At 50.7% G+C, this 13,468-nt stretch overlaps 1 protein-coding gene across 50 annotated transcripts in view; it reads left to right on the top strand.

The window, feature by feature from the left end:
* EHMT1 (euchromatic histone lysine methyltransferase 1) overlaps nucleotides 1-13,468 on the top strand; it is a 224,606-nt gene that overhangs the window by 183,601 nt on the left and 27,537 nt on the right. For all 50 annotated transcript variants that reach the window (XR_010148800.1, XR_010148798.1, XR_010148801.1 and 47 more), the window contains 2 exons: nucleotides 3,976-4,077; nucleotides 6,155-6,259. Coding sequence is in view for 46 of the 50 variants with exons in the window: in XM_063788053.1 (XP_063644123.1) it covers nucleotides 3,976-4,077; nucleotides 6,155-6,259 (207 nt within the window). In the remaining 4 variants the exon portion in view is untranslated. The remainder of the gene's footprint in view (nucleotides 1-3,975; nucleotides 4,078-6,154; nucleotides 6,260-13,468) is intronic.

The raw sequence follows: 13,468 nt of genomic DNA, 5'->3' as shown, positions 1-13,468 counted from the left end.
TTGCTTGGAATCCTGAAGCTTCCAGGAGGAAAACTTAGCGCGTTGGGAATGAATGAGGGGCACCAGATGGCGGATATGAAGACATTTTTCTATTTAAATTTCCTAAAATGTGAGAGGTCATTTAAACTCAAATAATGTCATAAGGTGGAGTTTAGACACGTTTGGAAGCACAGTAAGTCTTCACTTACCACTGTTGACAGGTCCTTAGAGCATGTGACTTCTTCAAGCGTCGAAGCCAGTTTACCACAGACTGATTGATCTAAACAAGAGTGAAGTTCTTCTGCCATATTCCTGGTCACAAAAACATCGGTAAGCTTCCAAATCAAGACCAAAGTATTTCTAATATTAAACACTGAAATACATGTGAGCTGTACAGACATTTAAGAAAGATTAATACAAACAAGATAAATATTTACCCAGTTATTCCAGGTCAGGGTTGTGAGTGAACAGAGCCTATCCTGGCAACTCAGGTCACCTGGCAGGAAGCAGAGCTGGGCCAGGACACCATCCTATCGCAGGGTGCACACACACACACACACTCACATACACACAGACACACACACACATACACAGACACACACACACAGACACACACAGACACACACTCACATACAACACACACACACAAACACATTCACTCAGACCAGGACAGCATAGACACACCCATTCATCTAACATGCGAGTCTTTGGGATGTGAGTGAAATTGAGGTACCTGGAGAAAACACACACAGACACGGGAGGACGTGCAGACTCCGCAGACAGTGGCCCCGGCTGGGAGTGGTTTTTGTTTGTTTGTTTGTTTTTAACCTCATCAATGTTATAACAAAACAATGCTGAATGAAACGATCCTATTGAAGACCTGCTGTGAAATACAGGATAATAACTACCCAAAGGAGGGCAGTGTGAAAGTGGAATCACACTGTTGTAAAGGTATTTTATTGTGGGAGGTGGTACAGTATTTATCTAAGAAGACCAGTAAAGACGAATATTGTAATTCCTGGAGAAAGCACCAAGAAAATAAAACAAATAGAGCTTTTCAGGAAAAAAAACTAGTAGAGGAAGTGAAATGTAATACTGAAAAACCGTGCAACTAGAATGCAGGAATAAAAGCAGATGGGACAAATAGAAAACAAATAGCAGAGCGACAGACGCCAACCTCACCCTGTCAGTAATTACGCCGCAGACTCGCTCTCATCCTAAAAGGCAGAGGTTTGTCTGCCGGCATCGAAAGCGAGAAACCAGCCATGTCTTCCTGCAGCGCTCCTGCTTCCAACACGAAGACGCCAGCCAGGCTGGAGAAGCGCGCTTGCACGTGGCAAGCAGGTGAATCCGAGGAGAGGCAAATTACGAAGCCTGGAAGACCACAGAGGCCGCCTTTGTGATTCCAGCACGGGGAAGCGTCTTTTTAAGACACAAAAAAGCACAAAAATGATTGACAAAGTTAAGTGCATTAAAATTTAAGAATTTCTCTTCAAAAAGGTGTCACAAAGGACACGAACAGGCAGTCTAAAAACTGGGGGAAGATTTTGCAATGCATCGGCCAAAGATTAATATCCAAAAATATAAAGAACTACAAATGAGGCCAAGTGTGGTGGCTCATGCCTGTAATCCCAGCACTTTGGGAGGCTGAGGCGGGTGGATCATGAGGTCAGGAGATCGAGACCATCCTGGCTAACACGGTGAAACCCTGTCTCTACTAAAAATGCAAAAAATTAGCTGGGCGTGGTCGTGGGTGCCTGTAGTCCCAGCTACTCGGGAGGCTGAGGTAGGAGAATGACGTGAACCCGGGAGGCGGCATTGGCAGTGAGCTGAGATCGCACCACTGCACTCCAGCCTGGGCGACAGAGCCAGACTCCGTCTCAAAAAAAAAAAAAAAAAAAAAGAAATCACACAGAAAAATAGGCAAAGAACATAAACGTGCAGTTCCCAGAAAAAGAAATACATGCGTATGACCAACAAGCAGGTGAAAACACAGGACTGAGGGACCGTCTTACAGTCACTGAATTCCGTACAACGTAACAGGTGGAAAAGACTGACAGGGGCGGGACATAGAGCAGCAGGCAGGGTCCTTACTGGTGGGGCGCGGGGACTGCAGGCTGCCCGGCAAGCAGGGCCTCACACCAGTAGGGTCTGTGATGTGTCTGCAGATGATATACACTGTGATCTTGAGAATTTAAAAGCGTGTAAAAACATCATTTGTGGATATATGTAGTAAAGGTATTGAGATCCGTGGGAATGATGAGTAACGAATTCAGGATAGTGATAACTTCTCGGGAGGAGGCAGGAAAAGAAACCAGACAGGCGCTGTGTGGGGTGTCCCTTGGATGGGGGTGGGCTCCAGTGTCTTGAGCTTCTGTTCGTGTGCCTGCAGACCTCACAGCTAGCTGCTGTCACTGAACCCGACAGAAACCTTTCCTTACCTGCAGCCCCGCTCTTTGCCACCTTCACGTCTATTCCCACGGGGTTCCTTTGGCTGACTCTCAATCCCCTCATCCCCCCACTCTGCCGCTCCCAGCCCTGCCCTCCTCCTGCCTGGTGTCTTGCTCTTGTGACAGCTGGCCTCCTTCACTAAGCTTCCTTTGCTGGCGTCTGTCTCTCACCTGCTTGATTCAGAAGTGCTTGCCCAAGGTCTCTGCCAGGTGCACCTGCTTCTGTCCTGAATTCTGTGACAGTCTGCCAGCAGTTAGGAGATTGTCAGCTGCACTATTCCAGCGATTAAAGACACTTGAAAAATTAAGGCCGACCTTTAACAACCATGCATCATTTTGTATTCATAATAAAATTACAATTCTGAACACTAGCCGTGTGGGAACCGGGTGTGCTGGCTTTCCTTGAGGAAGGTGAGCATGCTGATTTAGCCCCAGCTGGGGGAGCAGTATGTGCAGTGATGCCTGTGAAACTCTATGACTGCTGCACGGACTCCACCGAGATAAGGGGAGAAAGGTAATGAAGGAACATGGTTAAGTGGAGACAGGAACAGGGGAGCAAAGCAAAGGAAACACCTGAAGGGAGACGGTGGTGGAGTGCGTCCGCGGGCCTGTGCGAGGAGTGCAGGCAGGAAGAACCCTGTGTGAGGCGCGTGGATGGCGCAGCGCTGTGGGCGGCACCGGCTCCCCTGCCTCTTCTGGAGCTTCCTGGGTCTGACCTCCAACCTTGCATGTCTTTGTTTTCCTTTGAGATGGTTTGATAGGTGTGATCTGTTTGGTCTCCTCAGGGAAACAGAGCTGAAAGGAAATGAGAGGGTATTCCCAATCTGGGCATGGTGGCTCATGCCTGTAATCCCAGCACTGTAATCCCAGTTACGATGCCTACGACTCCCAGACCAAAGTGGGAGGATTGCTTGGGGCCAGGAGTTCAAAAACAGCCTAGGCAGTGTAGCAAGACCCTGTCTCTAGGATAGAAAAAAGTACATTAGCCAGGCATGGTGGTGCACACCTGTAGTCCCAGCTACGTGGGAGGCTGAGGCAGGAGGATCACTTGAGCATGGGAATCAGAGGCTGTGGTGAGCTGTGATCGCACCACTGCACTCCAGCCTGGGCGATAGATACAGCAAGACCCCATCTCAAAAAGGAGAGAAAGAAAAAAAAAAAAAGATGTGCCCAGCAGCAAAGGAAGCAAGAGGAGGGCAGAGTCCCTGGCGTTTCCAGGGCCGTGGGGTGGGCCTGGCGCTCTTTGTGTTCCCGCTTTTTGCCGTCTATTATTTTAAGTTCTGTGGTACACGGACAACTATTGCTGAATCATTGACGCTGTCTTCACTGTGCCAGGCGACTGACCACTCATGGGGCCACAGGGGGCTGCACACAGCGCTTGGACCTCGGCTGTTCCCTCGGCCTCAGCCTGGGTTTCCTTGTCATTTGAGCAGGACAGTACCCCACCCGCATGGTAGACACCGGGTTCTCCTGGATCCCGCACTCAGGGCTGACACACCAGGATCACAGGTATGGATTCTTTGACTAAGTGGCATTTCTGTTGCAGGATGCAGAGGGCTCTACGTGTTTGCACCTAGCTGCCAAGAAAGGCCACTACGAAGTGGTCCAGTACCTGCTTTCAAATGGACAGATGGACGTCAACTGTCAGGTACAGCCACCCCCTCCCCTTAGCAGTACACTGTGCGGACTGGCTACGGAAAGTCACTGTTCTGCAGCTCCTGGTCCCACCCCCGTTCTCCATGGCGTCCCCTCCCACGCACAGAGCCAGCTGGGGCCCTCCAGCGTCCTCTTCCACACTTAGGGCCAGCTCGGGCCCTCCAGCGTCGTCTTCCACACTTAGGGCCAGCTCGGACCCTCCACGGCATCCCCTCCCACACAGAGCCAGCTCGGGCCCTCCACGGCGTCCCATCCCACACACAGAGCCAGCTCAGGCCCTCCAGCGTCCTCTTCCACACTCAGGGCCAGCTCAGGCCCTCCACAGCGTCCCCTTCCACACAGAGCCAGCTCGGACCCTCCAGCATCGTCTTCCACACTCAGGGCCAGCTCGGACCCTCCACGGCATCGTCTTCCACGCACAGGGCTAGCTCAAGCCCTTGGGCCCTGGAGTGCCTTGTCCCCTCCCTGTCCCCTTCTTCCCTGGCCTGCTGTGAATGCTCACAGCAGGGCAGGCTCTGCACTGTGTCTGGCTGGAGGCTCCTCCCTTGCTCTCCATCAGCTGTGTCTAGGTATTACCATTTGAGGGAGGTGTCACTGGCCTCCCTCCTTGGCACCCGTCTTCCTTCCTGCTCATTGTCCGTCTCTGCCCCACAGCCAGCGCCACGGGGCAGGGTTTGCCGTGCATGTGTGCTGAACCGCGGTGCCTCACACACGGGCCACCTGCCTCACGAGTGAATGACTGGGGAGATCAAAGAAGGGCAGGCTTTGAGGCTGCTCAGCTCAGCATGCACTGGGAGTCCCTCCTGCATGGACCCACAGCTCTGGGATAAGTGCCATCCTCACGCTCGCTCTCACTCCTTCCTTCAGGAGACTTGGTCCGAGTCTTTTTAGCCCAGTGGTTGCCCACCCAGTTGTTGACGCCCAGCTTCTGTGCCCTCTTGGCTGTGGCAGCGTCCCCATGGGCTGGAAGCCGCAGCGTCTGTGATATGCTCAAAGGCCCATACTCTCGCCTTTGCCCTGAGCGCCCAGAGGCCAGAGCCCCGCCTGGTCCCTGCATCTGAAGCATCCCCTGACCTCTGCTCTCTGACGTTGTACCCTCCTCCATTGAGCAGGGGGGCTGGGCTCCGGGAGGCTGCGCTCTGCTGTCCCTGCTGTGTTCCCAGTGCCTGTGGTGGTGCTGACTGTCGACCGCAGGGGAGATGTAGCTTTGATCATGAAGGCTGCTGTGTCTGTGACAGTAGGATGTGCAGGCTGACCGTCCACCGCAGGGGAGATGTAGCTTTAATCGTGGAGGCTGCTGTGTCTGTGACATTGGGATGTGCAGGTCCTTTGAGGGGTGCTGGGGAAGAGGCTGAGTCTTCTGCCTTCGGCATAGGAATTGGCCATATGACCCTCATTTTCAGAAAAGTCGCCTTTTTCTGGCTTAAGGAAAATTGCCCAGGCCCACTGACTGGACTCAGGAGTGGCAGGAGCCACAGAGCTGATCAGCCTGGGTGGGCATTCTGCTCCCTGCCCAGGAGGAAGCAGGGGCGTCCGCCTCTGTCCACCTGTCCGTCTCCCACCCACAGTTCCCAGCTGCTGCTCTGATGGGGTCCCTGGCTCTCCTGCATGGAGCCACCATTGGAGGCTGAAGGAGGAGCAGAGCCTGCTACAGCCCAGACTTCCCGCCAGCCAAGGCTGCTGGTGCGCTCCGGGTCTGGCCTGGGCTTATGAAGTTTCAGCTCCCGTGTGTGTGCCATTAGACTCGTTGCACGCAGCTGTGTTGGTGCGTCCCCAGTGAGTGGTGCCCAACTGGGAGCGGGCAAGGCCGACAGCACAGGGCATGTCGGGCAGGGTTGTTGGGCCTGGCCCAGTCCTGGTTCTGCCTTCATCCTGCACTTGTGGAGCTACCTGGGCTGTGCTCTGAGGAAGAACTGTGGCCTCTGAAGGTTGCATTCAGGTCCTGAGTGAGACGCCTGCACGAGGGGCATGGTACCTGGGAGGTGCAGAGACCTCGGTGTGGGAGTCCTCATTGCTCTGGTGGTTGCCGGTCTCTGGAGCGATGACAGCTTTGTTCTCTTCCCTGGCAGGATGACGGAGGCTGGACACCCATGATCTGGGCCACGGAGTACAAGCACGTGGACCTCGTGAAGCTGCTGCTGTCCAAGGGCTCTGACATCAACATCCGGGACAACGTAAGTTCGTCACACCCTCCCCGGGAGCCGTGTCCTGGAGGGGTGGGGACCTCCTCCCCAAGAAGGTTCTTTTCTCAAAAGCAGAACCCTGGCACCTGGTGGCGGCTTTGACCTCTTTCTGTGGCAGCATCGGCCTGGCGCTGTGCTGTGGCTGTCCTGTGCTGGATGCAGATGGGGGACGTGAGGTCCCAGCAGAGGCCACCCTCTAGGGATCTGCGGGTTCAGAGGGTGCTGCACTGCCCTGGTCTCCCTCCTGCTGCCTCACGGGGCTGTGCCTGGGCCTGAGGCTACTGACCCTGGTGCGGGTGCCACAGCACCTCTGGCTCTCCCTTTGTTTTTGTTTTTGTTTCTTTTATGGATGGAGTCTCGCTCTGTCGCCCAGGCTAGAGTGCAGTGGCGTAATCTTGGCTCACTGCAACCTCTGCCTCCTGGGTTCAAGTGATTCTCATGCCTCCGCCTCCCCAGTAGCTGGGATTACAGGTGTGTGCCACCGTGTCTGGCTAATTTTTGTATTTTTTATTTGTTTGTTTTTGAGACAGAGTCTCGCTCTGTCACCCAGGCTGGAGTGCAGTGGTGTGATCTCAGCTCACTGCAACCTCCACCTTCCAGGTTTAAGTGATTCTCCTGCCTCAGCATCTGGAGTAGTTGGGATTATAGGCGCCCACCACCACACCTGGCTAATTTTTGTATTTTTAGTAGAGACGGGGTTTTACCGTGTTGGCCAGACTGGTCTTGAACCCCTGACCTCAGGTGATCTGCCCGCCTCAGCCTTCCATAGAGCTGGGATTACAGGTGTGAGCCACCGCGCCCGGCCAATTTTTGTAGTTTTAGTAGAGACAGGGTTTAGCCATGTTGGCCAGGCTGGTCTTGAACTCCTGACCTCAGGTGATCTGCCCACCTCATCCTCCCAAAGGAATACAGGCATGAGCCACCACGCCTGGCCCCTGGCTCTCTCTTTGAAACAAAGGAAAGAAAAGTGAATCATTATCATACCACGGTTTTCTAGGATGTGATTTAAGATGCTTCAGTGACAATTAGTTTTGTAAGGCCCATTTGTTTGCTCAGAAAATAGAGTTTGGAGCTGAGATAAGAGGACTCCCCAGCCTGAGAGTGGCAGCAGGTGACTGATTAACTCAAAAGGGTGTTCACTAGAAGATCTTCAGGGACCCACAAAACCAGTGGGCCTGCCAGGGGGCTGGGTGTGGCACTGGGCACGACAGCAAGGGGCGAGGGGGTACTCTGGTCACCTCCCAAGATGGGCATAGACATGCTGCAGCCCACAGAACTGTGTCCCCCTTCACAGAGGGTTCCAGAGGCCAGAAATGGGATGTGCTGCAGCCCACAGAGCTGTGTCCACCTTCACAGAGGGTTCCAGAGGCCAGAAATGGGAGGTGCTGCAGCCCACAGAGCTGTGTCCACCTTCACAGGGTTCAGAAGCCAGAAATGGGAGGTGCTGCAGCCCACAGAGCTGTGTCTGCCTTCACAGAGGGTTCCAGAGGCCAGAAATGGGAAGTCCAGCCACAAATAAACCCATTAAATTGATAATAAGAAAGAAGATTTGACACAGAAAAAGAAGATTTCTAAAAGCACACTATTAAATCTCCAATGTGCTGAAGCCTGGTGTCTGAGGAGGGAGGGTTGACACTTCCTCTCAGAGCTTGAGAACGGTGTGGGCACGGGCCCTTGCCATTCATTGTTGGCACGGGGAGGTCTGCATTTGGAACCCCTCCCTGCATGTAAGCAGACCCCACCTCCCACCTAGAAACAGGGACCACTGGCTGTGGGCACCCGCTGCCTCCCTGCAGGCACGCAGGCCTCTCTGGAGTGACTGGTCCTGAGCTGCAGTACCTCCTCCGTGGGCTGCAGGGCTTCCATGACTGTATCCCGGGGGTTTCTACCTCATTCCACCGGAGTTCTTTCCCGCTGGGGGTTAGGATGATGGCACCATGAAGAGAGGAGCCCTGAGCCGGCAGAAGGAAGAGAAGAGGGAAGCAGAGGAGCCCTGAGCTGGCGGAAGGCTGTGGCGGGTACCTTGGAGGAAGAGAGGAGGGAAGCAAAGGCAGAGAACAAGGCAGAGGCCACCCCCAGGTGGGGCCACCTCACCCACCGCCCCCGGAGACTGCGTGGCGGGGAAGGCGGCCGTAGTGTGGCTGGTCGGCCTGCGTGCCTGGTGTCAGAGCTGTTAGCTCTCTGATGCTGGTGGCTGTTCCCCCAGAATGGAAGCATTGATTAAATTTCAAGTTTGTTATTTATACAATGAAACACTTCATTAATTTAACCACTTTATTGCTGTATAATAGGTAGGCTGCATATATTCAAAGTACACACTTGGGTGAATTTTCACCCAGAAGCCATCGTTGCTGTCGGAAGAGTGAGCCCAGTCCTCCCTCATGCCCTGATGATCTTCAGGTGATCCTCTGCGCTTCACAGCTGTGCCCAGCCCACCCCTGCCACCCATTGCTGGGCTTTCTGTTGTCTGCGTGTCTCGGTTTTATAGAAAAGGGCTCTCACCATGGGCAGCTTTACCTCGCGTCTTTAAGCCGAGATCCCCATTTTCGTTGCCTGAAGTGCCCATTGTGTGAATGTGTCTGTTTACCCTTCACCTATCAGTGGACATTTAGGTTGTTTCTGATTTTTGGTGGTTACTAAGAGAGATGCTGTGAATACTCATGCCTTCATTTTTCTTGATTAAACCCCTGGGAGTAGAATGGTTAGAACATATGACAGGTGCCTAGGCTTAACATTTTCAGAGACTGCCAGTAGCCAGGCATGGTGACACACACCTGTGGTCCCAGGTACTCGGGAGGCTAAGGTGGGAAGATCGCTTGAGCCCAGGAGGTCAAGGCTGCAGTAAGCTGAGATCGCACCACTGCACCCCAGCCTGTCTCAAAAATTAAAAAAAAAAAAAAACCTGCCAAACTGCTTTCCAAGTGATTGTACCATCTCTAGTGTATGAGAGTGCATTCATCCGTTCTCACACTGCTATCAGGGTTCTACCTAAGACTGTAATTTATAAACAAAAGAGGTTTAATTGACTCACCCTTCAGCGTGGCTGGGGGGTCCTCGGAAAATTTAACAATCATGGCAGAAGGTGAAGGAGAAGCAAAGCACGTCTTAACATGGTGGCAGGAGAGAGAGATTGAGGAGCATTGTACCACACTTTAAAACCAGCTCTTGTGAGAACTCACTCACATGAGAACAGCATGGGAGACCCACCCCCATAATCCAATCAGGTCCCTCCCTTGACACATGGAGATTACAATTCAAGACAAGATTTGGGTGGGGACACAGAGCCAACCCATATCGGATAGTCCTGGTTCCTCCGCATCCTTCCCAACACTTAGCATGGTCAGTCTTTCAATTTTATCCATTTTAATAGGTGTGTAGTGATATCTTGTGGTTTTAGTTTTCAGTTCATTTCATTTTCATTTCTCTAATGACAGTTGATGTTAAGCATCTTTTTATGGGCTTATTTACGACCCATATATCTTTTTTAATGAAGTGTCTGTTCAAATATTTTTCTTGCTTATTATTGGGTATTCTGGAGTTTTAAGAGTTCATGTTCTGGATATAAGTCCTTTATCAGATATATGGTTTACAGATCTGTCTTTGGAAGTGCAGAATTTTAAAAGTTTTTATAAAGTTTGGTTTATCAACGTTTTTCTTTATTTTTAACTGGATCCTGTTTTTGGCGTTCTGTTTAAGAAATCAGTGCCTAATCTGAGAACCCAAAGATATTCTCCCACATTTTCTTATACGAGTTTTATGGTTTGGGGGTTTACATTTAGGTCTGTGTTTTATTATAGTTGACTTTTGTATGTGGTGTGAGGTATGGATTGAACTTTTTTTTTTGGCTTATGGATGCCTAGTTCAGTGCCATTTGTTGAGAAAACCATTCTTTCTACATAGAATTGACTCTGTACCATTGCCAAAAGCCAGTTGTCTGCATTTGTGAGTCAGTTACCCATGTGTTATTCCACATGTGTCAGTCTTTTGCATGTCTGTCAGTCATCCATGTATGAGTCAGTCGTCCATGTGTGAGTCAGTCATCTGCATGTGTGAGTCCACATGTGTCAGTTGTCCATGTGTGAGTCAGTCATCTGCATGTCTGTCAGTCATCCACATGTGTCAGTCCACATGTCTGTCAGTCCACATGTGAGAGTCTGCATGTGTGAGTCAGTCATCTGCATGTGAGTCTGTCATCTGCATGTGTGAGTCAGTCATCTGCATGTCTGTCAGTCATCCACATGTGTCAGTCCACATGTCTGTCAGTCCACATGTGAGAGTCTGCATGTGTGAGTCAGTCATCTGCATGTGTGTGAGTCTGTCATCTGCATGTGTGAGTCCATCATCTGCATGTGTCATTCGTCCACGTGTGAGTCGTCCACGTGTGAGTCAGTCATCTGCATGTCTGTCAGTCATCCGTGTGTCAGTCCACATGTGTGTCAGCTGTCTACATGTAAGGGTCAGTCATCTGCATGTCTGTGAGTCTGTCGTCCATATGTATGAGTTGGTCGTCCATGTCAGTTGTCTGCGTATGTATCAGTCATCTGCATGTGTGAGCCAGTCATCCACATGTCAGAGTCAGTTGTCCACATGTGTGTAAAGTCAGTCGTCCAGATGTGTGTGTCAGCTCCAGGGCCCTCTCTTTTGATGCATTGATCTGCATATCTGCCTTTAGGCAAGTACTGTCCTTTCTTGACTGATGTAGCTTTACTTGCAAAATCGTTTTTCTCCTCCCAAACTTGATACTGCTATTCTTGTATATTTTACATATATATATGTTCTGAACACCGTAATAGCCACGTAGTTATTCTGTTTAAACAGTCAGTGGTCTTTTTTTTTTTTTTTTTTAGATGGAGCCTTGCTCCGTCGCCCAGGCTGGAATGCAGTGGCATGATCTTGGCTCACTGTAACCTCCGCCTCCCGGGTTTGAGCTATTCTCATGCCTCAGCCTCCTGAGTAGCTGGGATTACAGGCACGAGCCACCACGCCTGGCTAATTTTTGTATTTTTAGTAGAGACGGGGTTTCACCATCTTGGTCAGGCTGGTCTCGAACTCCTGACCTCGTGATCCACTCACCTTGGCCTCCCATAGTGCTGGGATTACAGGTGTGAGTGACTGTGCCCGGGCTGGTTTTTTCTTTTTTCTTTTGGAGACAGTCTCACCTTGTCACCCAGGCTGGAGTGCAGTGGTGCGATAGCTCACTGCAACCTCCACCTCCCTGGTTCAAGCGATTCTCCTGCCTCAGCCTCCCAAGTAGCTGGGATTACAGGCACATGGCACCATGCCTGGCTAATTTTTGTATTTTTATTAGGGATGGGGGTTTCACCATGTTGGCTAGGCTGGTTTCAAACTCCCAACCTCAGGTGATCTGCCCGCTTTGGCCTCCCACAGTGCTGGGATTGCAGAAATGAGCCACCACGCCCAGCCGAGTGGTCTCTTTGAAAGACTGCAGAAGAGCTCTGCAGTTGCTCCTGCCGTCCCCATCCCTGTCCCCGCCACGCTTCTCCACCTTGGTGGGCTCATGCTCCTGATGTTGCTTCCCTTCCGCCGGCCTCACTCCCTTTACCTTTTCTGTGGTGTTGGTCTGCTTGTGATGAGCTCTTGCAGCTTTTTTTTTTTTTTTTTTTTGAAATGGAGTTTTGCTCCTTCGCCCAGGCTGGAGTGCAGTGGTGCGATCTTGGCTCACTGCAACCGCCTTCTTCCAGGTTTCAGGCGATTCTCCTGCCTCAGCCTCCTGAGTACCTGGGATTATAGGCGCTGGCCACAACGCCCGGGAAATTTTTGTGTTTTTAGTAGAGATGGGTTTCACCATGTTGGCCAGGCTGGTCTCAAACTCCTGACCTCGTGATCCGCCCGCCTCGGACTCCCAAAGTGCTGGGATTACAGGCGTAAGCCACCGTGCCCGGCCCTCTTACAGCTCTTTAATGCCTGGAAAGTCCTTATTTTGCTTTCATTTTTGAAAGATATTCTTAGAATTCTGGATGCGTAGTTATTTCTTCCAATGCTTTAAATGGCGGTTTCCCTGGGTCCTCACCTGCAGTGTTTGCAGTGAGAAATCCAGTGCCACAACACAGTTATTTCTCTGTGTATAATGTGTCTTTTTTATATGGCTGCTTTTAAAATGTTTTTTCTGTATCTCTTGGTTTTAGCAATTGGATTTTCCTCTAAGCCTTAGTTTGTCTGTAAAGCAATTTGATTACTGATGTGCTTTGGTGTTATTTTGTGTGTGTGCACGTAGGGTTCATTGAGCTTCTTGGATCTGTGGATTTAGGGTTTTTGACAAATTTGGAAATTTTTCAGTCATTATTTCTTCAAATAATGTTTTCTGCCCACCACGCTTTCCAGTATTCCAGCTGTGTATGTAGGAGTTCTCAGAGTGGTTCCACAGCTCACTGGTGCTCTTTTCAATTTTTAAATTATTATTTTTTCCCTCTGTGTTTCAGTTGAGCAGGTTTTTGTTGGTTTGTCTTCCAGTCCACTCATCTTTTCTTCTGCACGTGATGCTGTTGAGCTCATCCGGTCTGTGTGCTTACATTCTAGGCATTGTCGTTTTCAGCTCTAAAAGTTCTGTTGGAGTCTTTCAAACATTTCCTAACATGTTTCTACTTAACTTTCGAACCTATAGAATACAGTTATACCAATGGCTTTATTTACTTATTTATTTATTTATTTATTTATTTTAAGACAGAGTTTCACTCTTTTGCCCAGGCTGGAGTGCAGTGGTGCAATCTTGGCCCATTGTAACCTCCGCCTCCCAGGTTCAAGCGATTCTCCTGCCTCAGCCTCCCGAGTAACTGGAATTACAGGCGCGCACCACCACGCCTGGCTAAGTTTTGTATTTTTAGTAGAGGCGGGGTTTCACCACATTGCCCAGGCTGGTCTCGAACTCCTGACCTCAAGTGATCCCCCCGCCAAGGTCTCCCAAAGTGCTGGGATTACAAGTGTGAGCCACCTCACCCAGCCCACCAATGGCTTTAATGACCTTGTTTGCTAATCCAGCATCTGTGTCAAAGCCGGGCTTTTTGATTGACTGTGGTTTTCTCCCCATTGTGGGTCATGTTTCCTGTTCCTTTGCACATCTGGTAACCTGTAGCCGATGCCAGGATGTGGGTGGGTTTTACAAAACTTGTATAGTGCTAAGGACTCTTCTTCCTGTGAATGTTCTTGAACTTTGTTCTGGAACTCAGTCACTTGAAACCAGTC

Source organism: Pan troglodytes, chromosome 11 (genome assembly GCF_028858775.2).
Source record: "Pan troglodytes isolate AG18354 chromosome 11, NHGRI_mPanTro3-v2.0_pri, whole genome shotgun sequence".
Taxonomy (NCBI): domain Eukaryota; kingdom Metazoa; phylum Chordata; class Mammalia; order Primates; family Hominidae; genus Pan; species Pan troglodytes.
Note: the sequence above shows the minus strand (reverse complement) of the source record. Positions and strands in the feature narration are given on the sequence as shown.